Raw genomic sequence first — 26982 nt, 5'->3', positions numbered from 1 at the left:
GCTCATCCGATGGTAAATTTGAACAGTCCAGCCGCGGTCACACTGCAGTACACAGAAAATTTACTTTTTTTGTTGAGAAAATTAGGGAAATTAACGCACAAAACGCGAGTTAAAGAGGCCCAGAACGTAAGGCGCGATCATCAGTCGCCCCGAGGACCACAAGGCACTGGAAAAGGAGTCGCGCTTGCAGAGATAACCCCGCAAAAGGACCCACGCAAGCAACAGTCCTCCGCCGCCGCCCCAAAAAGAACCAAAAACGCCTGAAGAAGAAGCACCCCCGCAATCAGAAATCTGCAATCTTCAATCTCCAATCTCTAGGCACTAAGTACTCCAGTCCAGACAGTCGAGGAAACCGAACCATGCAGGCGATCAAGTGCGTCGTCGTGGGCGACGGAGCCGTGGGAAAGACCTGCCTGCTGATCAGCTACACGACCAATGCCTTTCCCGGCGAGTACATACCCACCGTGTTCGACAACTACTCGGCCAACGTGATGGTGGACGCCAAGCCCATCAACCTGGGCCTGTGGGATACGGCCGGGCAGGAGGACTACGACCGACTGAGGCCACTGTCCTACCCCCAGACCGATGTCTTCCTCATCTGCTTCTCGCTGGTGAATCCGGCCTCGTTCGAGAACGTGCGGGCCAAGTGGTATCCGGAGGTGCGCCACCACTGCCCCAGCACGCCCATCATCCTGGTGGGCACCAAGCTGGATTTGCGCGACGACAAGAACACAATTGAAAAGCTGAGGGACAAGAAGCTGGCGCCCATCACCTATCCGCAGGGTCTGGCCATGGCCAAGGAGATCGGAGCGGTCAAGTATCTGGAGTGCTCGGCCCTGACGCAGAAGGGTCTGAAAACCGTCTTCGACGAGGCCATCCGGTCGGTTTTGTGCCCCGTGCTGCAGCCCAAGTCCAAGCGCAAGTGCGCCCTGCTCTAAAAGAGTTAGACAGTTGGTCGGTGGAGTTCCACCGGCGGACTCTGCTTAAACGTAATATTATTAACTATAAAACCATTATGTAACCTAAGCGTGGCCAGGCTAAATGGCTCATCCGTAGATTCTTTGTTACAATTTTGCCACTAATTTCCGCTGCTAAGGGGGATTCCCCCAACCCAATCCAACCCAATCCAACTCTTGCTTTTGTTTCGTTTCCGAGTTCTGAGTTCGTTTCGAGTTCGAGTGTTCTGTAATTCATAATCCAATTATTCTGTTTACCCGTGCATTAATTTCAACTAAAAGTTAAAAGCGAGATGTTTCTAGACGAAATGGAGAACTGTAAACTCTAACTGTATTTTGTATTATTTAATAACTTTTGTAATTAAAATTAATGTTGTAAAACTGAGGTAAAACCAAAAACGAAAACAAAAAAAAAAACAAACGAAAAACCTAAAAAAATGTGAGACAAGTACGAGATAGCCGCATAATGAGCATAAAGCATAGATGTCGCATAGATGTTGATCGAAGGTCCTGCGGAAGGGATCAGGATATTGAGTCAGTAAAGTAAACGTTCCATTGCAATTACACTTACATTATTACATACTTGTATTTAGATGTTGTTGGATATCGAAGCGACGGCGCGGGCGAGTAACAACTTTTTAAACTTTTGCTAGATCCAGGAACTATCAATATATATACATGTATGTATAAGATGAAAAGTCCTTCGTATACTATGTACTGAATTAAAGGCATCAAACTGAGCAACTTTGAATACTTTGTATTTTAAACGACAGATATTCAAGAAACACAAGAAAAACAAAAACATGAACGAAGCCAAGATAATTATATAAATGTGTCTATTTCAATGGAAATCAATAAAGCATAATAAAAGGAGTTTGGTTTATTTATTATTATATCATAAGTAATGACTACTAGAAAAGAATCTGCGCATATTAGGGAACCATGAGTGGAAAAGAGCGTAAAACTAGTTTTAGCTAAGTCGAATCACTCATGGAAAAGATATCTGAGTTCTCTTTTCTTCTCCAAGATCTTCGCAGCACCAGCACATATACTTACATAGCTCACGCATTCAAATATTCTTGATTGTTTATCAAACTCCATTTGTCAATGGCTGACATCATTCTCGCTCGAGTGCTCACTGTACCCACAACGGAGACAGACTTATCAACGCCGAAGAACGAATTATTTGCTTATCTCGGCGAAAGTCGAGAACCGAAAATAATCTAAATCAGCTTGAAACTGAATAACCGATTCCCGGAGCTCCTCACTTCTGGTTCTAAACCGAGAAGTATCTAAGGCTAGCACGAAAAAATAAAATATACAGAATTAAATAGAATAAAAGCATTTTACTGAACATATTGCAACTAAACTATAGAATGATTTTGTTAATGATAGTTAAATGTAAAATGTAGTATCAAGTCCAAATATGTGGGAATCGTAGGCATTCAAGATTCCTATTGTTTTTTCCGGTGCACTCACACTCTCTTTGGAATGTTCTCGCAGCTGGAAATAAATCGGGCTACAGCGAAAATCATTTATGTTTATACATATGTTACACAGGCAAAGGCGGCGTATCTGTGACTCTGGGCAAGGGGAGGGGTCAAGTGACCGCATGTGTGTGCGGATGGGGTTTCGTTCCGGTGACGTGGCCGTTGATGCTCCAAGAGCTGACGTGGACGCCTTTCAATTAAACAAATCACCTCAAATCAATTGGTCGTGGTTCCACATACAAATGGGAGCACTTCATTCGAGTCGGTTTATAATGCACTTTCTTAAGGTCTTAAGGGCTAGACATGTTTACAAGTTATTTGGCATGCGAAGTGGGAGATTCATAGGATCAATCTTAATCTCAGGGATGCTGGGTATCTACACCCTCTAGAACTCATCGTGGCGGGCCAAGGCCTCGCCGAAATCGGTGGCCTGGGAGCCGACGAAAACGTCGTACTTGTCTAGTATTTCCTCCTTTGTCAACTTATCATCGTGGTCCGCATCGGCCTCGAACAACAGGTGCTTGGCCTCCGCCTCCGAATGATCGAAGTCGTGGGGCGCAATCCATTGCTTCACTTCCTCCTCGTTCAAATAGCCATCTTTGTCCAGGTCGCGATGCATGGAGAACGCCTCCCTTTCGTTGGCCACCCACTCGGGCTCCTCGTCTTCCGCGCCCGTCGATCGGTACATGTCGCCAATGTACTCGTCCACCGAGATCTTGCCATCGTGGTCCTTGTCCAGATCGGTAATGGTCTCGCGCAGCACCACGCCCTTCATGCTGGGATGGTCCTCGGGGTGCAGGAAAGCGGTGAACTCATCCTTGTTAAGATTGTCATCCAAGTCCTGGTCGGCCACCGACCAGCGGTACCGATCGCGTTTCAGCAGGCTCTTGTAGCTGACTCCTGTTCGGAAACCAAGCAAAATTTGATTAGATTAATAAATAGACTGTTCCCGCCCATCAATGCTGTGATTTCCCTATCAAAATGATGCCTCTGCTTACAAGGAATGTAATCCTCGTGGAGGATATTAGCTGCATACATACCATTTTCCTCCTGTTCCTTCTCGTCGGGGCTCAGATCATCCATGAAGCCGTAGACGGCCTGCATGTAGGAATCCCAGCTGATGGTATCATTGTTGTCCGGATTTTGCTGCTTCCACACGCGACCCACGTCCTCTTCGATGTAGCGCCTCTGGGTGTAGGCGATCCAGTTCTTTAGCTCCGCCAATGTGATGGACCCGTCCTTGTTCTCGTCGATTCGGTCCACAATGACGCCCAATCTCCGCCTGCTCTCCTCGGGCGTCAGGCTGTCGAACTTCTTGGACTCGTCCGGGCCCAAAAAGGCTTCGTGGTCAAACTGGGCATTGTGCTCGCCTCCGTCGAAGTGCTTGGGGTGCAGAGGGTCGTGCTCCAGCGGATTGTGGGGCAGGTCTTCCGGAATGCTGGAGGCACTTGCTCCACTTATCGCCGCCGTCAGCGCAACAACAAGTAGCACCATCTGAATTCGGGTTCTAGCCATTTCTCGTGGGCGCTTGCGTCCGTTCGGTTCGGCAGGCAAACTGAGAATAAATCGTGTGGGATTGAGATATTCGGAAAACAACAATCTCTGTGGTTATTTTTCTAGTGCTGCCAGATTATTAAATAAGTGATGCCCAGTTGGCGGCATTTTTGAAAACCATACAATTACCCCTGGGAAACAAATGAAGCTTAGTTAACCGTTTATGTTAAAAAATAATAAAACTTGTGTAACTGTATGTGTTAGATTGCATTTATTAAACGTCCTTTTTTTAAAGCTAGTTAAATATGGTACAAATAAATATGTGCAGAAATTTAAATTGAAGCGTTGGGCTAACTACAATATTTCACTTAAATCTTTTTACATTCGCGCAGCTGCAGGATTCAGCGACCCAGTACACAAGCGATTACTTGGGAGCATCCGCGCCGTCCTGTCCCAGAGAACTAAAGTCCCCCGTGTTGCACGAGATGCTGGGAATATCGAAGTTCGAGAAGCCCCGGTAGTTTGACACCTCGGGCTTCAGAGGGGAAGGAAGCAGGACAGCTGTGCCGGGCACTTCGCTATCTATAAGGCTATCCGTGGTGCTATCCAGCAGACTGGTCTCCGGCAGAGGCGGCGGTGGCTGGGCAACTGGGCCCTTCTGCGCCAAGGGGTCGAATTCGTCGAGATTTAGCTTTGACTCGTCCGCTGTGCTGTTCTCGCCACTCTGATCCGACAAGTCGAAGTCGTAGTTGATATTGGTCAGGCCTCCTTGAAACTCGGAGCCCAGCATGAGCGAGTCTGTGTTTGCCACGGGCACGGGCTCCTCCAAGAGCGAGACGGCATCAAACGCGGTGTAGTTAAAGATTGGAGAGGCGAAGAGGTGGTCGGCTGGCTGAACGTTCTGCTGAAGTGGCGACAGACGGCCCATCGAACTTATGCTGGTGTCCTTAAGGGACAATCCCGATTCTTCAGACGCCGCTGCGGGCTTTGCCAAGCCACCAGCTGCAGTCAGCGACTGGGAGGTCAATGAGCCGCCGTGCAGCATATTCGCTTGATAATGACCAGCCTCGCTTTCGTTGAGGAGGTGAGCCCTGGCTTGACCAATCAGAAAAGCGGGTGTTTTGATGGGAAGCAGGTTGAGTGGGGCCTTGGCAATCACGGTGTCCACTCGTTCCGTCACCTCCCTTTGGAAGTCGATAAGCTCTTTTTCAAATGAAGTAATTCCAGAGCTAATCAGCGCGTTCCTTTTCTGCAGCATCTCCATTCGCTTCATGTTCTCGGATATCAGGTGAAGGCTCTCGCAGGCCAACAGGGCACTTTCCCAGGGCGTGCTGTAGGGCTGCTGTCCAGACATCAGAGCCTCGAACTCTTCGCTGCTGACGCCCAGACTCTCGCCATTCAGATTCTCTATGAAGGCAATGGCGGAGCACAGATTGGTAAAGTAGTAGCCACTCTCGCCGCTCATCACCCGCGAAGCGTTTGTGAAGCGCGTAACGAAGTTGATGTTGCTGTGCAGTCGCACTGGATTGGCCTTGAGCACGACGAATATCAGGGCGGGTAGGAAGTCATCCGCACTGGCGGGTCCCCCAGTTGCCCGCTTCAGGAGCTCAAAGATGTGCCTGCAGCAGCGCCAAGTGCACTGCAGTTTCTCCTGCGGCGAATAGTACGAATCTATGCCCACCAGCTCGGATATAGCATTGTATACCAGATCCCTGGCCTCCGAGTTGACCTCGTCGATGCTGCAGTCCAGATGCTTGGCCGTAATCCAGCTCAGCTGGCGTATGCGCTTCTGCACCTTCACGTCACTGTCCTCATCGGTAGTGAAATAGGGACTGAAGAGAAATCTGCAAACAAGAAGAGTTCCCCAGATAAGAGTATGTACTCCTCGGATATCTACGTTCCATGACTCACTTGTGGTTCTGCGTCATCACCACCTTCTCAAAGAAGTCAATGGCACTATCGCGATCCTCGTTGGTGGCTATCTCGAAGCTGGGATCGTTGTGCACAATGTCTGAGACTTTGGTGTAGGCGTTTTGAACCAAATCTGATAGTTCATTGATGTTTTTGCCGCCATTTCCGTTCATGTACTTGCGGATGTCGCTGTCCAAACGCTGGATTTCAAGCTTGAGTTTCCGCTTGCCATCGTCGGGAATGCGAAGTTGCCGCAATTGCAGTAGGAACTGGCCCTCCGTGGGATCGGGCACATGACCACGCTGTTGGGTAACTAAGGAATATCCAAGTATAAGCATTTAAAGGCAGTGTGGCTATGTAATATTACTTTTTTGGGCTCCCGCCTGCAGAGTTTTTTGCAGCACCGCGGTAAACTTTTTCTTTTGCAGGGTTCCCAAGTGGTCCTGCTCCGACGGCTTCCTGACCTGCTGCTCCACTTTTCCCTGGAGGTGCGCATGCTGTGGCGATCGGCGATCCAAGGTGGCGATCGAGGAAGAGGATCCAGGACCCGTCTCGCCAGCCTTCTCTGTAAGGAACCACTTCATGACTGAACGCTCAGCATCGGCTTGGGAGTTATGTGCAAGCATTGTCTGGGGACTTACGCTTCAATTTCCGCTGCTTATCATTAAACTTTTCTCGGAAGCACATCGAGCACAACCCTTCGTTTTGGGGGGTTCCGTAAAACCCGCATCCTGAACGGCACTTAAGGTCCTGCTGGCCCAGCCGCAAAGACGGAGGTCGCGACGCCGTTGACATCTCGGAGGTGTGGCTCTGAAAATACAACTCCTTATCTGTGGGAGTCCCTTTGTTGTTTATTGTTTTCGTGACTGAATCGGGAGATAAATAATTCCACAGCTGCCGGCGTTGCCAGACGGTCGTTCATTTAGTGGTGGCAAATCGTTCAGAATGTTAGAGATGAGCTGGTTCGCCGGCTTTGAGTAGCCGCTCATCGAATGGAACTAGTTCGCATCGTACAAAGGGGATTTCCCTCTTTTGAATATAATTTTGATAAAAAAAGAACCTAGGTCGCATGTTACTTGTAAACCCACATACAATTAAAACACTGTTCAGATATGTTCCACTAAAATTGAATTTTAGCATATTTTATTCGTAAAGAAAAGATTTAAACTGCAACTTAGGGAAATTTGCACAATTAGATCGAATACATGTAGTAAAATCGTGGTGCCCTAGGGAACATTTCAACACACATTCAATTCTTAGATGCACACAAACATTTTTAAAACCAGTTACACATTTCGTATATCGTCATAGCAAGTTGATAAAGTAGTAACATTTAGGACGGTTATACACGTAAAAAGAATGCATTTCTGGAAGGGTCGCTAATGGTAGTAGTTCACAACAGCAATTGGAAAAAGCTCAGAAAACACAGAGTTATGGCTTAGAGTAGACTATAAATTTGCAAAGTTCTTTGTCCTAACTGCTCTACGCTACGTTACCGATCTTGTTCCCCATGAAAAGTTTAAATCTGCAAACAAACCTCTACATCGTCCAGCTCTCCACCTAATTGACGATCCAATAATGCACTCAACTACTAACAACTCGACTAGTTCAACACTACCTCTACTTTATCTCTAGTTCTTCTAAATTTGTTCTCTCGTCTAGCAGTAAAAAGATTTGGAAAAAACCATTTTGTCTCTGTTTGTGTTTTGATTAGTCTTAAAAATTACTAATACTATTTCGCTACTGTCATCAAAATGCAACCTTGCCTTGCCGTGCTCAACTACTATCGATAGTTTACGTATACTTAACATGATCGTTCTTGTTTTCGTTCACTTCCCATTTGCAATTCAACCGTTTCGAAAAAGTCTCGTGTATAGTTTTGAACTGGAATTTAACACTACTTATGATGTCTTTGGCTTTTGTTTTTGCTTTGTATGCGTTCAACTCTTACAGCTAACAATGTAATTATCTTTAACGCGTGTGTTTCAACATTATGCTGACTTTGGTTTTGGTTATAGGTTTTTGATTAAACGTTCTTTGGTTTTTGATTTGTTCGTATCTGAGTGTATTCAATTCGCTACAAAAGAGTTGCATTTGTAAAAAATTCAAGTCTAACGATTTGCTTCAATAAATTCCTTGTTCCAATCGCTGATCAATTGGAATTATTTGGCTGATCTGATGACTATGGTTCGTATTTTGTCTTCGAATTATGTATGAGTACCCTGTGTATTCAAAAGTTCGGCGTTCAAAACAGAAGTTAGAAATTGTAAGTTTCGCAGAGAATACGTCTTAACATTCATTATATACAATTGAGGGAAACAAAAGAATTACATCATTGATTACAACTAAACAAAACTCTTGACAAAACGAAGAAACAAAATGAAACATAAGCCTTTTAAACTATACAAACATGCTAAATAACATACTTATAAGAAAATAATTTCTTGTTTTTAATTTATAAAATTAATTGGTAGTTGAATCTTCCGACTGTGTTTAGCACTTGATTTATTCGCCAGGACTCTTCTAAAGACTTTTCAGGACTCTTCAGTGACCTGGTTAACTGAAGTACTTCAGCCCTGCGATCAGCATAAACTTCTCAATAAACAACTCCGAGTCCAGGACAGCAATGTGCGCCGCTCGACCGATCAAAGTGTTGGCCGTGTGGGGCAGAGCGTGGTGGACATCGAAACGGGCCAAAGTCAGTTCGGGCCTGGCCAAAATCGGAGCTATTATGTTGTGCACCATTTCCCTGCAAAGGAATCTCTATAGTCACGAGTTTATCAAGGAGCCATTCCAATCGAACCTGTAAATGGTACCCAACGAGGAGCTATCCCTCATGGCTGCCTTGCAAAGCTCCAAGCGAGCCGAGTGCGCCGGGACATACCGATCCTGGCTAGAACCACAGAGCAGGATGTTCTTGAAATGGTGCAGGGTGCTCCTTTGGCTCAGCCGGTAAAGGAAACTGTTCCGCATATCGGTGGTATCTCGCATGCAGAGCTGCAGCAGGGATCCGGACTTCTTCCACTTCTGCATGAACCACATTCCTGCGAAAAGTGTCCCCACCTTGGGTTAATCACCACTCTTAAATGGTTAACGAGTGTATAGACTCACCCATGTTCACCAGCCCACTCGTGTTGTAGAGTGTTCCCAGGTGGGGTCCGGAGAGCGAGAGGAAGGTGTGCAGTCGCGGGAGCAACGGCCTCATTTGGGGCCTGGCCAGAGCACTCCGCACAATTATCGTTCCCAGCGAATGGGCGACGAATGAAATGCGAGCGGGATTCAGGGCGCAGCTATCGATATGGTAGAGTATCTCGGTAACCAGCCTGAGTGATCCCAGATTTTTAAAGTGACATCATATTTATATTGACTTAGAAGTGCATTTTGCTTACCGATCAGTCATGGTGTCAAAGTCCGAGAAGGTGTCTCCCTGGTTCCTCTCCGACATAAGGAATTCCAGATTGACACCGGGCAACCCCAGCTCCAGATAGGTGCGCACCAGTCGCAGGTCCGCCGAGTTGCCATCCAGCCCGTGGACGCAGATGATCAGGTGCATCCCATTGGGCGAGAATGCGCGGTACTCGTCGCTGATGTAGAAGTACGGCAGTTCGGAGGCCAGCTGCACGTAGTCGGAGTATATGCTGCCCTGGTACTTGATCTGCTTGCGGAACTCCTCGCGGTACTTCTCGAACTCCAGCAGGGAGATGCTGGGAGGAGCCTCCTGCGCGGCGGAGGCCACTTGGCCCTTGCGCTTGTGCTTGGAGTTGGTATTGGAAACGTGTCCCTGCTTGTTCGTCCTCACTTGGCCATTGGAGTTCTCCTTATTCTCGTCCTGTTCGTGATCCAGACCATTCTCCAGCCCATTACCATTACCATTTATGGCGTGGGTCTTGCAATGGTGATTGATCGAATGATTGGGGAGGTTTTGGGGCCTCTTCAACTCCGCCAAGCTGTGGGATTTGAGAACAGGTTTGTTGCTGAAAATGGCCGGCGTGGAGATGGGACGCAGTGACTCGTAGATGTGGTACACTGGGTTATCAATGGCTCCAATGGGCTGGCGTTCCTTTAGGGGTGGTGGCAGATGGCAAGCGACAATTTTGGTCTTTCCCGTTGGGGGCAGTGCAGCAGCAGGAGGAGGAACTGGGGCTATGGGTGCTGCTGGAGCTGGCTCCGGTGGCGGATCGCGGAACTCATCGGGAGGCGGCGGTGCCAGGACTAGCGCCAACTCCTGCTCTTGATCCTGGAACTGCTGAGGAGGTGGCAAGCATACTGCATCCAACGGTTGCATGTCCTTCAGACTTGTTATATCGAAATCCGACTTGGACTTCTCGCAGGCAGTCTTGTGGCGATTCCTCCTCGGAGGTGGCTCCATTTCCTCCACCTCCGTTGACTCCCCATTGGGCAGGTGTCGTAGTCTATCCAGCTGGTAACGGGAACGCTCCCGCTTGATAGTCACCGTCACCGAGGAGATCTTCTTGTGTACCTCAGTCTGCTGTCGGGCAGGAGTCCTGCTCTGACTGGAGGTCCCTGCCTGCCTTTTCCGGGTCTTGTGGGGGTGCTGCTGCTGAAGCTGCTGCTGTTCCAGGACCTTTTGTAGGCGTAACCTCAGCTGCTCGCCATTAAGGCGGGTCTCCATGGCCATGCCCATCCCCAAGTTGAGCTGGGTGTGTCTCTGCCGATTGGTCATGCCCGTACTGGTGATGGTATCCGGACTGGAAATCGCAAGGGAACTCCTCCGGCTGCTTACCCAGCCACTCTCCTCGCTCAGCGACGAAGTGGAGTTGCTCCTCTGCCGCCTCAACTGCGAATCGGAATCGAATTCCGGTGGCGGAGCCAAGTTCGGCAAGGATTCACTGAAACCACTGGTGTTGGGATCACTGCTGGTGGTGTTGTTGTTGCTGGTTCCCTCCAAGCGGAAGGGAACACTGTTCGAGCTCAGCATCTGGAGCTTCTGCATCATGTCGCTCTCTGAGCTGCTGGACTCCTTCCGCAGCTGACCCTGCCTCAACATCTCCTTAATGTCGGAAACCCGCACCCGGGCAATCTCCACGGCTCGAGGTATCTGCGAGGAGCTGCTCCTCGGCATGGTGGTATGCTGACTAGGAGGAGGTGGTGGATAGGAGTTCCTCGGCGGAACCATTGACTTGGGCAGGGAGTTGTAACCATTGTTGCACTGTTGCTGCTGCTGAGACACCGCCTGCTGCTGTTGCTTGGGAGGATTCAGCAGCTTGATCTCATGAAGGTAGTCGAACTTTCCATATCGCTGCCGAAACTCACATATGTTCCTCATCAGATCGTCCGCCTGGAGTCGGGGTAGAGTGTGGTTGTTGGTCGTGCTCACTGGATTTGTGATTAGTCCCTCGCAGCCATCGAGTTGGTCCAGGGATTTGCTGTGACGCGCAGGCACACTGGAATCCAGATCGAGATCCTCCAGCAAGCCGGTCACCGAGTGTCTGGACAGATTGTGACGCAGTGTGGGAGGAGCGACGGCTTCCGGAGCTGCTTCCTTGCTGGGAGCAATGGTGAGACTCGCCTGGAGCACTTCTCCGCCCAAAGCGAATCTCGGAGTGATCACACACTTGGCGTGCGGATGAGCTGGGCCCGAGCCATTGGTCTGCGGGTAATCGTAGTCGAAGTGGCAGGCCAGACAGTCTTTGATGCCATTTAAGCTGCTGCTTGAGTGGGTTTTGTCCACCTTTTTCTTCTGAACGCCAACCACCGAGACTGCGTCTTCCAGCTGGGGATCACTGCCGGATCTCCTCCTGGCATAGGTGCTGCTTGTGGTCACGTAGCGATCCTCGAAGATCAGCGGCAGGGACGAGGCGTCACCGTCGATGGGGGTGCAATGAACGGGAAGCGGCGGCAGGGATTGCAGATAGCGACTCCTCCTGGCCAGCTCAGCTATGGCCACGTATCCCTGGCAATGGCCGGGTGAGGGTGACCCATTGGATTGGTCCGGACAACCAGCTGCTGCCGCATGCCGCGGTTGCTCCAGCACAAAGAAGCCTTCGGCGAACCTTCGCACCCGGAGTATGTGGTGCTTCCTGGCCAGTAGGGTGTGCACTGCCGTCGAGGATCTGGAGGCCAGGAGGACCCTTCTCCACCAGAAAATGCTCTCCGCGCACAGTTGGGCTATGTCGGAGTTGGCCCGAATGGCGAAGTCCTCCTCCGCCTCGAGCTGCTTGGCCTGATCCAGCAGCAGTTGCAGTCGTTCTCCCGTGTCATTCTCCCTCAGAGGCGGTGAACCAATCTGGGAGTTTATGCTCGGAGGTAGCACAGTGCTGAACTCGTTAAGAGTGGCCTTCAGTTGCTCAATGGCACCTGGAATCAGGGAGATGTGACTTGACTTGATTTGAGGACTTAAGTAGAATCCATACCTAGCAGCAAGCTGCAGATCTCGCGATGAATGGCTCTGGACTGGAGCAGCCTTCCCGCAGGACCTCCGCTGCACTTGGTCGTCCCGCCGATCTGGGGTCCGAAGAACACCGCCTCCAGGGGTCCTGGCGAAGTGTTTCCCCTGCAGCTCAGCTTGCCCGCACTCCACGGCTTCGAACTGCGAGGGGCACTAAAAAATAATGAAAAGGCCATAAAAGAGCTCGGTTAAATCCTTCACTTCCTTTGCAACTTCCACTTCATATCTACCATATAAAAGTACACATAAAAGAAGAGACGTGGACAGGGACGGACGGACGGATACGGATACATAAAGCAGGCTCTCCTGGCCACAGAAACTACACCAACTACGTGATCCGAGCGGATTGAAGTACGGAAATTACGGAGATCTAGTTGTGATGGAGTTATGATGGGCTCTTACCAGAATTTCATGTACGAGAACACGCTTTTCCTGCAACCGCAACCAGTTTTCAGTGTCGTATTGGTCGGGTTTGATCCGTTTTTTGAGAGATATTGGTATGGATTATGTTTTTGGGTTTATTTCGATATCGTTGATGCACAGAAATGAGATAAATGGATCGCAGGTTATAGAAAATGATAAACGGTTCAATTACAACTGCAACTTATTGTCAGGAAAACAAGGATGTTTGCCACACAACCTGCGTTGATATTTTGATAGTTTGTATATACAAATATAGTAACGAAACAGTAGATCTATACAATTCATAAAAGTTAATATATTCTACCTATAGAGTGCAAAAAGTGGGCATACAGCTAGTTGTTGAAATCAAATTATGGAATAATAATAAACATATATCTAAGTTCTGGGCATGATTGGACCTCAGCTTGCCGAGATAATCAGGCAATTTACGGCGCTGCTCACGAGGACGAAGGCTGGGGGACGGCGGGGATTGCTGGTAATCAGGATGAGTATGCCGCATCGGGGCAAAGGCCAAGGTCAACAAGGAATTCCAGAGTCGAATGAGGTGATATTTTATTCATACGGCCTGAGCAAATTTCAAATTCCGTTTCATATTGTGTTTGCCAAAGGATTCGTTTCGAGCGAGGACCTCAAATGCTGCTCCTGGTTGGGAAAGTAGCAGAGGATTTGCACTCGAAAATTGCCGACAACTTTTAGCAATATAAAACAGATTAAGGAATTACTCACTGAAAAGATGGCAAACTTTGTCAAGGATAATAAGAGGGAAATACTGGCGGATGGCACATGGCGCACGGATACAACTTTTGCCGAATCAAACGGCGTAAAAATTGACTCGGCAGTTGCACTCCGCCAGGGATGCGGCCACGCCTCTCGGATTGTGCCACGCCTCCGCATCTTGTTAGCCGCGCAAGCTTCGTGTTGTATACTTTTCCCCAGCAACTTTTCCCGGAGTGGGACAGGAGCCAAAGGACAATTGCATTGCGAGAGTCATTAAAATTTATGCCTCGACATTTTTTGTATCCTCTCCCTTTTGTGTGAACAGTGGGCGGAAAATGAGGCACTGCGTCCTGCGGAGTCTGTGTGCAATTTTAATGAGTTGGAAATGATTTGTGCGGGTAACTGGCCGCCAGTTGCCTACGAAGCTCCCACGCCCCTTTGTCCCTCTGTCCGTCTGCTGATGCTGCAGTCCCCACGCAACAGGACACGATAAAAAAGGGGACTGCCACGCCCACTGACCTGTGCAGCCCACGCAGCGGGTTCAATTTACTGTGAAAAATATGACTGTATCAACGGTGACATTAGAGATCATGTTGTCATCTTCACTTTGCATCTCCTGCAACGGATGACACTTGAACCCATGACTACACTGCTGAAAAATGTTGTCTTTCAATCCTGTGAAGATTTAACTTAAGTATGTGCATTTGTGAGTAACCGAAAGTGATTTAGAACTGTTTAAAGAAAACTCTGCAAATCCACTCATTATTAATATTACTACTAGTAGTTCCACGAGGAATCTCCCTGTTTTAAGTGGATATCTTTTTTTCTGTGTACCATGAGCACACCACTACTCACTTGATGTACGGCTGATGAAGGGCCACGAGGCTGGCGTGGATGCCCACACTGATGGCCGCCAGATGGAAGTAGTCGAACAGCACCGGCAGATGGTAGTGAAGGCCGCGTCCCGGATGAAAGTTCAGCTGCAGGTTCCTGGTGGAGGCCAGTGTCAGGGCGGAGCTGGAGGGTCCGGAGAAGCTGCCCATCCCACTGCCGCCTCCATTGCCGTTCAGGCTGCTCGACCCGTTCTGCTCCCCGAACCAGAGCTCCAACTGCAGCGAAAACTCGGCCCGTTCAATGGACTCCTTTAAGTGACGACTGTCAACTGCAAAAAATGGAGAGGAATGAGAAGAGCGGGAAAAAAGTGAGTATCCGTCTTGAGGTTGATTGAACTGCAAATCCCCGGGATAAATGCGGCAGAAAATCCAGCATGCAAACATCCTGCATGCCCCATGCCCCATGTCCCTCCCAAATCCCTTCCATTTCAATTCCGTCTTGGCTTATTTGTTTTTCTATTGATTTTCGTTTAGTTCGAAATAGTGGCAAGTGGGTGGCAACTGGGTGGTGGTTCGGGATAGGTCGGTCTGCCACCCAACACCCCCCGACCAAATAGGTTAATGTCCATGTAGTTGTGCTGCGACAAAGACAAATCAAAATTCTGCGAAGACCGCAAATCGTTGGCCGGAAACCGAGTGAATCGATGACTCAGGAATATGTTGTCCTAGTTGTGTTTGGGAACTCAATCAATTAGGTTCCATTGTCGATTCAAGCAGCTGTTCCAGTGTTAAATTTGGATGGATTTAAATGTTTGAATATGGGAAAGTTGGGGGAACTTAACTTGAGGTCTGCATTTTAAATTCTAGACCCATTAGGTCATCTTCTGAATGGGGTTTCCCTTTTTGGATGTTCAACAAGTGAGTCGAATCGCAGACTTCTACCTTTTTTGTATATTCATCAGTACCAGCTATTATTCCACCTGACACTCCATAATAATAACCATCAGAGCTTGCCAATGGTCTTCCGCTCCTCCCTTTGCAGGGTTATCTAACCCATGGCTACCTTTAGCTCCGTAAGCCCCACCCACGTCGTTTCCGAGCAGAAAATGTTAATCAAATTCAATTTGCTCCACATGTCGATGGTGGTTTATGGGGCTCCCACTTAGGATGCCAGCAGCCTGCTCCTCCGTGCGGCCATAAAATTCATTTGTTTTCATAAAATAAGGATTTACTTTTGGCGAAAGGCAATAAAAAGAGCGGAGAGCAGCCAGATCTCTTTGGTCTGGTGAGATTTTTGCTGGCTCCTCCGGCGCATCACTCATCCGCCATGTGGTCCGTGGTGACAATTGCTTTTGGCTGGAATAATTTAAATGCTGAGGGCTTCACAAGGGTCTCCTCTCCGCCGCTCGACACAGTTTATTTTATTGTCTGCGGTGCAGTAACCCACTGTACGAACTATACGAAAGATAAATTGCACAGTTAGGAAGAGCGGAAGAACGGAAAAGCGGGAAAGCGGAAACCGGAAGGGGGAAAGCCCAACAATCACACACATGCGAGGAGGCATCCACAACAGACTGCGAGCTGTCAACTGAAAAGTTACTTTTGTTTGTGGCTCTTTCTAGATTCCCCGCACTTTGCTCTTGAAACTTGTCCAAATGAATTAATCACTTTGCTCGGCAGCCAAGTGGATGATGTTTCTATTGTTGTCGAAGGATGCGATGGCGAGCAAAATAAAGGCAACAGCTACAAGGATGCGGATAAGGTGCCTGGGCTTAGGCGTCCGTCAAGTGCTCATCGCCATTCTGGCACTTCAACACCTTGAAATCTCCGGCGCTCTTTTATTTCCTCACACAATACCCATAAATATGCGAATAAAAATATCTCTTTATATTTTTATCCAACATTTCCATTTGCTGCCGACGCGTGTGTACATATTTCCGTGGGCTTTTCCGCATTTCCCGCCTTCCCAGCAGCGCGTTTTCCGCATCATGTGGAAATTTACTTTCAATTTGCCCATTTTCCTCTTATGTTTTTGCGCCGTTAAGTTTTTATGCGGCTTTTATGGGGTTTTATGTTGCGGTTACCATGTACACAAAATATATTTAAAATTGGATTATTTTATAAACGCGCACTTATGCACACACAATGTGAACATAATGTTTATAGTATATATATGATTATAGTGTTATTTCGTTGTATAGGTCACTCTCTAGTCCATCATCCACTTCTTGTAATGCATAACTAAATTGTTTACTTTAGATTTCTCAAACTTGGCCGTCTGTCTTTGGGGGCCAAGTTTTTCGTTTGCTGGCCGAGAATTTTCCAAAAGGAGTTCCCAACTTGCCGTAATTGCATTGCAGCCAGGGCAGCAAAAATCCTTTTAGCTGCAGTCAGCAATAAATGCAATTAGGTGGAAAGGAAGTTTCCGAACCGAAGTTTTCCCGTGTCCTGCCATACGTCTTTGGCATCTGTCCCGTGTGGTCAGCGGCTCCATTCCAGATCCCCAGGGCTCCAAACTTTCGGAACTTTGGTCCGCTCTCTGACAATTTGATTTATATTTCCAATCGAACAATAAACTCATTTCGACTCCGAAAGTTTCGCTGTCCGCTGGCTGGTCGAGTGATTTGGTGTCTGGTTACCCGCGCTGGGGTTTTTCCCCGGATTCCCATCAAAAGGCCACCAATGCGGCAACGGGGAATTCCCGGCATTCTTGCCACTCGCCAAAGTGCACATTTCTAGCCCAGCTCGCTTGGCCTCGTGACACTAACTTAATTTATTTTAGGATCTTTAAAGCAATTCAATAAATTCTATTATCTTTTTTGAGAGCATATAATTAATAGAGCAGAATTAGTCACCCTTTAAACAAACTTAGCAATGCCAACGATGCGGAAGAAGGCGATGCCTTTTCGCATTCTTGGCAAGATGCGGCAGCCTACTTGGCCAATGGCCACACTCTTAAAAAACACTGTTTATTTGCCTGCAGGGGTTAAAAACCTTTTGACAAAACATTGATTTACACATGGTTTTCCCGAGTGCACTCACCTAGCAGGTGGCTCCTGAAGTGGATGATGTCGCGCAGTGGCACCTCCTCGTTGCGGTAGAGTATCTGGAAGATGCGCGAGGCGCCGCTGCCGTTGATAACGGAGGCGGATGAGCAGCTGCCCCCCGGCGGCGACTCGTGGAGGCGTGACACTTCCCCCGGCGACAGCTCCCCCCTCTCGCTATCGCTGCTGCCGTGGTCGGTGGCCCCGTTGGCGTGTCCGTTCTGTTTTCCGGGTCCACTGGCTTCCGGAATGCTCGTCTCCACCTGCACAGGTAGGCGGGGCGAAACACGCAGGCCACAGCGCACCTGGTAGAGTCTGTGGACGAAGGAAGGGGTGAGGTGGGCGGATTAATTAAATCGCTTTGTTAATAGGGAACAGTTGTTTGAAGGTATATTCCCCACAATGATATCGAATTTCTCCCTTAATCCACTTGCTGTCGAAACATTTCAAGATCAGGAGTCCTCGATTCCCAGCAGATTTGCGGGCCACTGACACTCTGGTCGTCAGCAGCTTCATTTGCAGTGACAAGCGAACGAAGGGAAATCCGAGGAAAGCCCAAACAAATGCTCTGTTTTTCTTTTCAGTTCGTGTTTTGTACTTTTTGTGCATTCGTTCGTTTTCTTCAAGAGCAGCAGCAACAAATTGAAATCCCATAAACTCTTGGCTGACAATTAGTGAGTGCTACGGTCACTATGTGTATGTACACATGTCTGCCCAGCCCACTTTGCCCCTTTTTTTACTGGCTCTTGATTGGTTGGCCACGCTTTGTTTGCTTATTGCACTGCATTTCATTTTGTTTGCCCGACACTTCAAAGGTCCGTGTTACGTGCTCGGCAAATTGGGGAAAAATTAACAATTTTATTTGAAATATTTTGTGCCAACAGTGGGTAGCGTGTGTGTGAAATGCCGCTATTGGCCCGGATTTCTTAACTGTTTGCGAACAAGTAATCACGAAGTGCAAATCATCGTTGCAAATCACTAATTGCAGGAAGCCAATTTGGAAGGGTTTAATGATCTTATGGCAAATGTAACTTTTATTCGACGGTGACAAATGTAGATTGGGCGAAACTTTAAATGGAAAAGTAGGAGCTTCAAAGCTCTAAGTTTGACTAACGCGTTTTCCAGCCAATCCATCAATTTTCACGGCGTTCTTTGGAAACTTTCTTGGCATTTACTTTATTACTTGGGGCCCCTCGGATTAATACATCACCGAGTTTGAGTGCTTTTAAACTGAAACTCAGGACAGACTCACCCGCGCTGAAACAAATCCACATTGAAGAACTTGTGCAGCTCCACGACGAATTCAATGGTGGCCTGTAGGTCGCCCATGGTGCCCCGATTCCTTGACCGCCCAAAGGGGATTCCCCTCCTCGTGGTCGTCTCAAGTTGTCAGCAAGTTCATTGGCTCCTCGCCGCTGGAAGGAAAGAGAGATAAGTTTTTGCTTTTATTTATGGTATGTGATTTTTGGCTCCAACTGCAGCGCCCGCGGAAAAGCGGAAAATGCAACCGAGTTGCCAAGTTCGATTGCCGTGCTCTCGATACATTTATTGGCAACTATTGACAGCCTGGCCAATTGATTGCCCCGTAATTGTGCGCGGAAACTGTGTCAAGTGGGCGACCCCTGCCCAGCGCTTTATTGCTTTCTAGCGCGGGTGTGGGTACACAGAACAAAAATAGGATGGTATTCCTTTAGAAATGGGCTTGTATCTATCCATTTTACATGGCATTCTTTAAAGTTAATTATATATTCAGCCAGATGAAAGACTTTCAGGATATTTTTCATAAAAGCTTGTTGAAATTGTGCTTTTCATTTGTATTAACTTTCAATTTAAAGTCGTCTGGAGTATTAAACGGCATTGGTTCGATGGTACAAAGGCGTTTTGTTAGCCAAAAGGTGAAAGTGGGAGGACAGCCATTCTTATGGTTTTTCCCTTTGTGTAGTTGTGTGTGTGCCGACGTGTGTTTGTGTGCTCTGAGGTTAGCGGGTCAGCCACAACAACAAGGGAAGGGGGAAGCCCCGCCACGATGTCAGTCGAATGGGGCCAAAAGCGAAAGGAAGACAGCAACAACGACGACAACTTTTAATCGGCCAAACAACAAAAGCTCCTTTCTTTCCTCTCCCTCGCGGCGGGAAACGAGAGGGAAAGTGGGGAAAAGTGGGAAAGTCAGTCAGTCAGTCGCCTGCGACAACCGCGCCTACAATAACATTAACGTGCTGCAGTTAATGCCACCCCGCCGCTTTTCCGCCCACTTTCGGGTGACCTCGCTTGTTGACACAATGGAAGCACAGCAAGAGGAGCTGCTTCTGCTTCTGCTTTTGCTTTTGCTCTGCTTTTGCTGATGAAAGAGTTCTGTGCTCCGTGTGGACTTTTAAGGATGGCCTGGTAAGGAGAACATGTCTGCTCCCCTCCACCCATGGAATCATCTCCCTGCGCCGGCTGTCTGTTGTTCGCCTCATTGTCAATGTGGGTTAACCTAAGTGAGCCAAGAGGTGGGTGGTGTGGGTGGCGAATAACACTACGACACGCGGCATTTTGGAAAGTCTTGCCATCTTGATAAATTGGTAGTTATTTACATATCCATTGGGAAGTATTTCATCTTTCATCTTAAAGGTATAAATTGGAAAAAAAGAATGCCGTAGCTAGTCAGTTTTATATATATATTCTTTTTTAGGTGGCAATACTTGTAATTATTCTCCTTCAAAGTCATCTTTCAGTTTCCCGAGCTTAAGGCTTAACCAAGTTGATAACAGATATCAGATAGGAGGCAGCCTTATAGTTTCCGACCGCACTGTTCGGCGGCTGCAGCTCGGCGAGTGAAAGTGATGATGCCATTTGTTGGCAAAGTCCTTAAAACTCCGTCGCTGGAATCCTTGGGGCCCAGTCATCATCCCCGTCTTATCCCGTGATGAATGGGCAAATGTTGTCGCTACATTTTGACTTACTTTGTCATTAAGTGAGCGCCCCGCCCAATTCCCTTTTCTCGCTTGACAAATATTTGTGTTCATGAATTTGAAATGCTCTACGAGGCTTCGGCTCTTGGAAATTAAAAGCAAATTTGTTCGCTAGTTTTTTGCCCACGCAAACATGCAAGCGTTTCGAACATTACGTATACGCCGCGCTGTCTGAGCGAGTTCAACAAAAAATGCAAAAGGAAACTGGGTCAGCGCTAAAGTTCACGCAAAAAACGAATTGTGAATAAAGTGCCACAATGCGTCCACAAAGACTGCGAAATTTTTGGTTTGGTACAAAACGCGAAGCGGAAACTTTTAAAAGCTCAACGAAAACACATTTGCGCAGTGGAAGGAGAGGCGAACGGAAAGTGGGATTTCAGTGGATTAACAATGGCAAAGCCGAACATAATGAGGATTTTTTGGCCAACTTAGGAGACCACAAGGACGAAATGCATTTATCAAGTTTATAATTGAAAACTGGAAACTGTCATGGAACTGCATTAAGAACCGAATGGAAAACTTTCCGAATCAGAGACGGTGCGCAAATTTGCACAACTATAGAAATAAACAAAATGAGCTGTGAACTATTTAATTTCGGTATAAAAACCTCCAAGAGTACGCCATAAAAATAAAGCTACAAAAGCCACTTGAGTCACTTATCGAAACAAAAGGCGGGCAACCAAACAAAGGCTCAAATACCCCAACATAAGCGCAGCATTTCCGATAGTCCAACAGTCGCACACTGATAAAAAAAATGGGTAGTGATTAAGGGTAATGATAGTAAATTATGCCTGCTGAAGGTAGGAATTGCAACACAACGCTTTATTATCACTTCCTGATTTTTGTCAGTGCAGACGAGGCGAAGCCGTCGATGACAACGGCCACATAAACGGGAGAAATCAAATCGTTCGTGCTTATCATCGTAATGATTATCCCTAATGTCCCGGGCAAGACGAAGAAAGGACTTCCGCGCGAAGGAAATGAGAAAGGAGACGGCCGATGGCCGCTGGCCGCATCTCCCAGAGCAAGCCCACTTTGGGCCAACTTCGGCTGGCGTTACGTGCGTCCTGTCCTGAATCATCTTCGTCTGGCCAGAGTCCAAATGGCAGGAAAAGTAGGGAGAACCGAGGACTAAGGGCCGTCAATGGCAGACAAACGAGGGTTGGTCGCCTTCCTTCCCTCCCAGATGAAGATAAGTTGGTGACCCCGACACGTCCTGCTTTTTTAGGTCCTTCCCCCTCCCCCGCTTCGATCCACCACTTGTTTTGATAAATACTGTGGCAAAGTGTATACATATAGGCAACGCACACACATAAAACATGGCGTGTGAATGTGTTAATGTCTAAGGTCGTCGTGGCCTGTTGATGAATGGAAAACAGAAGCTTTCATGTTCATATTTCAATTTAATGCCACAGGATGGTAACATTTCCTTTTCCGTTTCGTTTCGTTTCGTTCCTTTCCTTTTATTTTCGGCAGCTTTCAAGGCCGTAAATTCAATTAATTTGCTCTTCAAGCCTGACATTGTGATTGTGAAAAATTAATTAAAATATTTTGTGCAGCTTTAAGCTGCTCGGATCAAAACGATTGGGTTGCCCAGCGCGACCAGAGGTCCTTGAAAAATTAATGGCTTCTTTCCAGCGGCTCAGTTTCGTTCATTTACGATTTATGTTGCCTACTTGCCAGCGCCAACCTTCAAAACTTCGATACCAAAAGCAAATTGTGTTTATTTAACTTGTGGGCCGCAGCACCATGTTTATCGCATGTAATTTGAAACTCCGAAGCGAACATTTTTTGTGATTGTTATCCTGGTTGCCACGAAACACAGCAGCTCCTAAATTTGGTTGTCCGGCAACTTTTGGCTACCTCCATCCCGATCCCATGACAACTTCTTTTGCCGCCAGACTGAGCCGGAAATAGGCAATTCCATATCAGACATTTTCGACGACCGATTCGTTTGCCTCGGTGGTGGTGCCTCCACATCCCCAAAGCATGTGTTTTTCCATTAAATTATTCATCAACTCGGAAAGTTAAGCAGCCTGGTCGCCAGCCCTAGCCCAGCCCCATCTGCCCAGGAATCTCGTAAAAAATGCCCTCGAGTGCCGACTTCGTCGCCGTCCATGAGCATGAAAATTATTTACCCTGGCCTCCAAACTCTTTTCCCGTCTATTGTGCACAATAAGGCAGGGTAAATGCAGTACAGACTAGTAGTTACCCCGTATAACTAACAATCTGTATGGTTTTTCGCATCTATCATGGAATGATGTATACATGTAGAATTATGTAAACATACTGAACCCCTGCTGATAATCGTATTCAACTGCTGAAGAATTCGCGTTTACTTAAAAGATTAGAACCGGTATACCTCTGTTTGCACAGGGAAGGCATAAGAAATTGCCAACAGTTGCAGCTGACGGCGGCAACAAAAGGGCAGGGGCCAAGGGGACCGAGGGCTGGCGGGGTATCTTGGCCAAGTGCATCGCGTGCCGGGGAAAAAGCCAGGGGCGATCGGGCGGGCCACTTGCACACGTTCACGTGTCGAGGCCCAAATGGGTTTGGGCCAAGTTGGCGGGGCACAATAAAGGGCGAGCCGAACAACTCAAGTGCGCAGCCAACAATAACAAAGGAACAAGACCTCAAGCCGATGAAAGTTAGGAAAAGCCTGGGAAACATTGCCTGGGGCGAGTGAGAAGCAAGTGATGGTGGCAAGGAGTGGTCAACATCTATACGGCCCTCCCACATCGCCCAGTCTCACAGGCTCACATTACACGTGGCCACGTTGCAGCGGAAAATGGGTGGAAAGCGATTGAAACGTCTGGCGGGGAAAATCTTGTGGCCCATCAAATGGAATTGAAGTGAAAGAAGCACGAACCAATGAAAGATTGCACTGAGGCTCAGAAGAGCTTTGCGAAATGAAATGGAAGTGGAAAATGGAAAAGCAAATGAAAAGATCCAGAAAATGCAGAGGATCCAAGAAAGATGTCTAACTTAAAGATGGCTACTACCGAAAGGTAAGTTCGATGCACTTGAATTAGTCGAGTTCTCAAGAGGTCAGTCATATATGATATCATAAGCCTAAGTATGAGTACAATATTGAATTTAATACCTATCGTCATTATATAATAAGGAAATAAGGATAGGAAGATAGAAATTCCCAAACTAGCGCATAATAATTATAAGCAATAGCATAGAATTTCTCTAGCCTGGAATAATTAAGTGAAATAATTTATTTATCAGGCCACGAAGGCACCTCTGCAACCGGCGGGCTACAACATAATTTGCTCAACTTTCTGCAGCATTTCCGAGCATACATGATGCATGGCGTCAGCCCCGCCCACCGGACGACTTAATTATATGCACCGAGCAGCCACATCCACGTCCACATCCGCTGGCTCCCCTTTATGAAGGACCCTTCCCACTTGGTTAGCTCCAACAAAGCTCAACGAGTTGAGCATTGTGTAGAGCGAGCAGAGCAGCTAAAGGACCTGCGGGGTCTGGACTCCCTAATGAAAATGGAAACTTGAATTGGCAGCAGACCGAATCGGAGCAGGAGCAGGAGCAGGGGGATCCGGATGCGGATCCTCCACGGGTTGGGGCGTGGAAAAATTGAATTGAGCCTTTTTATGCGACCCAGCTGGCGATGGATGGGTATCCTGGAGACGGAACAGGATATTTCATTACATTTAAGCATGCATGGCTGAATAGGAGGACTCGGAACGGGTTTTCGGGGGTGGCAAGGGTACTCGGAAAGGGTAACGCCCACGTGGAAAAATGGCAACATTGTTGAAATGTGCAAATATTGGCTCAAGTGACGGCAATAAAAGAGTCAACCCCGGCAAGTCGCTTGTCCTTTCCAACAGCCCTCGAGCACCTGAGGGTTATCCTTTTTATAGATACCTGGTACTCGCAGGACATTGGGCATATTGGAATGATTAAACATAATGCATATAGAAATTGTACAAAAGTTATGTTAAAGCAAGCGGTGTTACCTAGTCTTATCTATAGATTGGTTCAATTTCCAAGCCATCGCCCCTCACATCACCTGGCATTTCATCAATTGATGTCCCTTTAGTGTTTTCCCAACTTTAACTCCAAAAGCTCACGATTGTCGACAGCAATTTCAATTTCCCCATGATTGACAGCCCGAAGTCCGCCCCCTTTTTGCATAATTGCATAGTCGGCCGGGCAATATCGGAGTATTCCAGTGTGCACATAAATATATGTGGCTCATATATATATATGTATGTGTTCCATGTCATAGATCTGTCCAGGAGCAGGGCCTTAACCCCTGTGTCTCCCACAGCCTCATCTGTCTACTGCGGTTTGGGTTCTCGGTTCAGCTCAGTTAAGTTCAGTTCAGTTGGGTTGAGTTGCGTTATGTTGTGCGGGGTGTTTTTGCGTTATGCGGCAGTTAACTGTGTCGTGACATGTGGCAAGCATAAAAGAACCGTAAAATGTCATGTTTGTTGGCGGCCAAAACATGACGTGAAGTGGTCGAGATGGAGCGGAATACTGGAAAGCACTGGCACTACGCTGACATGTGACTCACGCATTAGGCCGCAGCTCCTTCTACTGGGTGGGGAGCTGGTGCTGCTCAACTAGGTGGTCGTGTCAACACATGGCCAAATTACACTGGGTACGGGGCAAGGAAACCGGAGAGCCACGGAAACCATCGTCGGCGGTAAGGAGTTTTTAATAAAGTCACAACGCGAGACGAGTTGAGTTAGTCATGCGAAGGAGGCGGCGGGGGTTATAATAAATCGATTTTATTCGGTTCAGAATGGTTATATAGAACGATTGGAAGAAGCTTGGTATATAGAAGTTATGGGATACAACTTGGACTTCGCTTTAGAAAGTTCTATCCATTTGAAAGGATACCTAAAGTGTAAAGCTGTAGAGGAAATAGTATAGAATACTTTTAGTGGAATCATAATACTTTGTAGCATCTGGTTAGGTATCATATCATATCCATATTAACCATCAAATCGTGGCAATAACCTAAACCTTGTAGCACAGTGTCGCCCGCACTGAGGGACCCTATTTCGTCCTCTTTGATGACCATCAAATTTGGGTGCAAATGTCCTGTTTCGAACCATCCGAATTCGTTTTAATTAAATGCATCATAAATTCTCGCACATTTCAGGCTGTCACTGAAAAAAGATTCCCTCGAATCGCACTTGTCACTCAGTTTTGAACACTTTTCCATTCCATTCCGAATTCACTTTTCTCTCTGGGCTCGTCGGCTTTCTTTTTTTATGATTTGTTGGCGGGGGTTTTGCCCTGCAATCGGCGTTGCCGATTTTTTGTCGCTCATTTTTGTGTGGCCATGAAAAGCGGAAATTTATTTATATATTTTTGCGTTTGCTCTGCGGCGCTTTGCGTATGAAATGTTTTTGCAATTTAAAAATAATTAACCCAGCGAAAAGTTGTTTGCCCGCAGAAGCAGGAATACTCGTATAATGTGTTGTGGGCCGGGATAAAAATATCAAGTAATTTTTGGGCAATTAGCAGTTCGAGAACTAAACTTATTCGGGTTTCGATAGAAACTTTGCTGGGCTCCAAAGTCCTTTTTGGGGCTCTCGTTTCAGCTTTCGCCCGGAGTAAAAATATCCCCCAAGCGGGATGGGAACTCCAAAAGTGGCGTCCCTTTCGATAGCCCCAAAAATTTAGGTGCAGCAGAGTGGGCCCATTGAATTAATTAGGCTGCGACAACGAGGAGCACTTTAAGCGGGGGCGGTCAAGTGGTGGGAGTGGCAGCCACCCCACCGCACCCCCTTAAGCCTGGCATTTTGCCCTAATTTTACTTTCTGCCATCAGGACACACACTTGGGCTTCTGGGTTACAGGGAGCCAGGGAGCCAGGAAGCCAGCCGAAGAGACAATCGCTCTCTCTCTTATCTTCGAGCCATCCCGATGTCATAATTTACGCACTTCTTCAGCGGATCCGGATTACTTGCACACAGCCATTTCCCCGCTTTCCTTTTTCCGGCTAATGAAATTAGAGTGCAGAAGAAGCCGAAAAATAAACCGAAAAACCGCAGAAACCGAACGTTACAACGAGCGCCACTATTGTGGTATTTTCTTTTTCGGCGTGCTCGACAATTTCCACCGCCAAACGCACGTCCGCACCGGGAAAATGTCTACAGCGAACTGAAGCGGAGCCACTGCGCCGGAAAATGAGAGCCCGAGAACTGGGAATCGAGAACCCAGAGGCGACTGCCGAGAACGCACACGGAATGCGTCGTCGGATGAACTGTTCCTCGTGCTCTTGGCCGAGTTTTCAGCATGAATTCGAACATTCTTCATTCATCCGCAAGAGAAAAGGTGAAGAGCACATGGCACATCTTCTCTTGGAGAAATCGCACGACGATTGATGGCATTTTAAATGTTCTGGCTATGACGGGTGATAAGTGATTGATTAATTGGCCATAATGATGTGGCATCAAGTTTTCGCGGGAAATTGAAAGTGCTAATACCGCGAAAGGGTAGTTCTTAAAATCTAATTTTGTTAGGGATGTCTAATTTGTACTTGTCCAAAAAGATTGGAGGACATTAAATAGGAAACCTTGCTACCTTAATCAAAATTGCCATATGAACATAACTCTTTTATTAATATTTAAATTAATAGGAAAGAAGAAACAAGAGTATCCTAAAATATATCCTTTCAGATCACATTCCTTTCCATTTCTTCCTAAATGGGGGCATTGCTATGAAATACCCTATTTGTGCATTTTGATTGAAATTTAAAAGTCCTG

At 47.3% G+C, this 26982-nt stretch overlaps 4 protein-coding genes across 5 annotated transcripts; 1 reads left to right on the top strand and 3 right to left on the bottom strand.

Moving 5' to 3' along the window:
- The first annotated feature begins 11 nt into the window (after window positions 1–11).
- LOC117139983 (ras-related protein Rac1) lies at window positions 12–1830 on the top strand. The gene has a single exon (XM_033302687.1). It carries the CDS (start codon window positions 360–362, stop codon window positions 936–938), a length of 579 nt encoding a protein of 192 aa, XP_033158578.1. The 5' UTR covers window positions 12–359; the 3' UTR covers window positions 939–1830.
- An 832-nt stretch (window positions 1831–2662) lies between these two features.
- LOC117139982 (calumenin-B) lies at window positions 2663–4054 on the bottom strand. The gene is made up of 2 exons (XM_033302686.1): window positions 3487–4054; window positions 2663–3346 (listed from the first exon to the last, which is right to left on the bottom strand). Exons 1-2 carry the CDS (start codon window positions 3959–3961, stop codon window positions 2832–2834), a joined length of 990 nt encoding a protein of 329 aa, XP_033158577.1. The 5' UTR covers window positions 3962–4054; the 3' UTR covers window positions 2663–2831.
- A 138-nt stretch (window positions 4055–4192) lies between these two features.
- On the bottom strand, window positions 4193–6779 carry LOC117140998 (rab5 GDP/GTP exchange factor). Its single transcript, XM_033304249.1, has 4 exons — window positions 6493–6779; window positions 6219–6416; window positions 5852–6164; window positions 4193–5784 (listed from the first exon to the last, which is right to left on the bottom strand). The coding sequence occupies exons 1-4, from the start codon at window positions 6644–6646 to the stop codon at window positions 4365–4367; spliced, it is 2085 nt and encodes a 694-aa protein (XP_033160140.1). The 5' UTR covers window positions 6647–6779; the 3' UTR covers window positions 4193–4364.
- Window positions 6780–7773: 994 nt separating this feature from the next.
- On the bottom strand, window positions 7774–26385 carry LOC117140922 (protein FAM135A). Of its 2 annotated transcripts, XM_033304114.1 has the most exons (10): window positions 26159–26385; window positions 18530–18692; window positions 17276–17592; window positions 14256–14562; window positions 12663–12692; window positions 12226–12413; window positions 9241–12169; window positions 8963–9174; window positions 8655–8895; window positions 7774–8600 (listed from the first exon to the last, which is right to left on the bottom strand). In XM_033304114.1, the coding sequence occupies exons 2-10, from the start codon at window positions 18604–18606 to the stop codon at window positions 8408–8410; spliced, it is 4494 nt and encodes a 1497-aa protein (XP_033160005.1). In that variant the 5' UTR covers window positions 18607–18692; window positions 26159–26385; the 3' UTR covers window positions 7774–8407. The 2 variants fall into 2 exon arrangements, with proteins under 2 accessions (XP_033160005.1, XP_033160006.1); XM_033304115.1 differs by lacking the exon at window positions 12663–12692.
- Between the last annotated feature and the right edge of the window lie 597 nt (window positions 26386–26982).

This window comes from Drosophila mauritiana, chromosome 3L, assembly GCF_004382145.1.
Source record: "Drosophila mauritiana strain mau12 chromosome 3L, ASM438214v1, whole genome shotgun sequence".
Taxonomy (NCBI): Eukaryota; Metazoa; Arthropoda; class Insecta; order Diptera; family Drosophilidae; genus Drosophila; species Drosophila mauritiana.
This window is presented reverse-complemented; position numbering and strand designations above follow the sequence as displayed.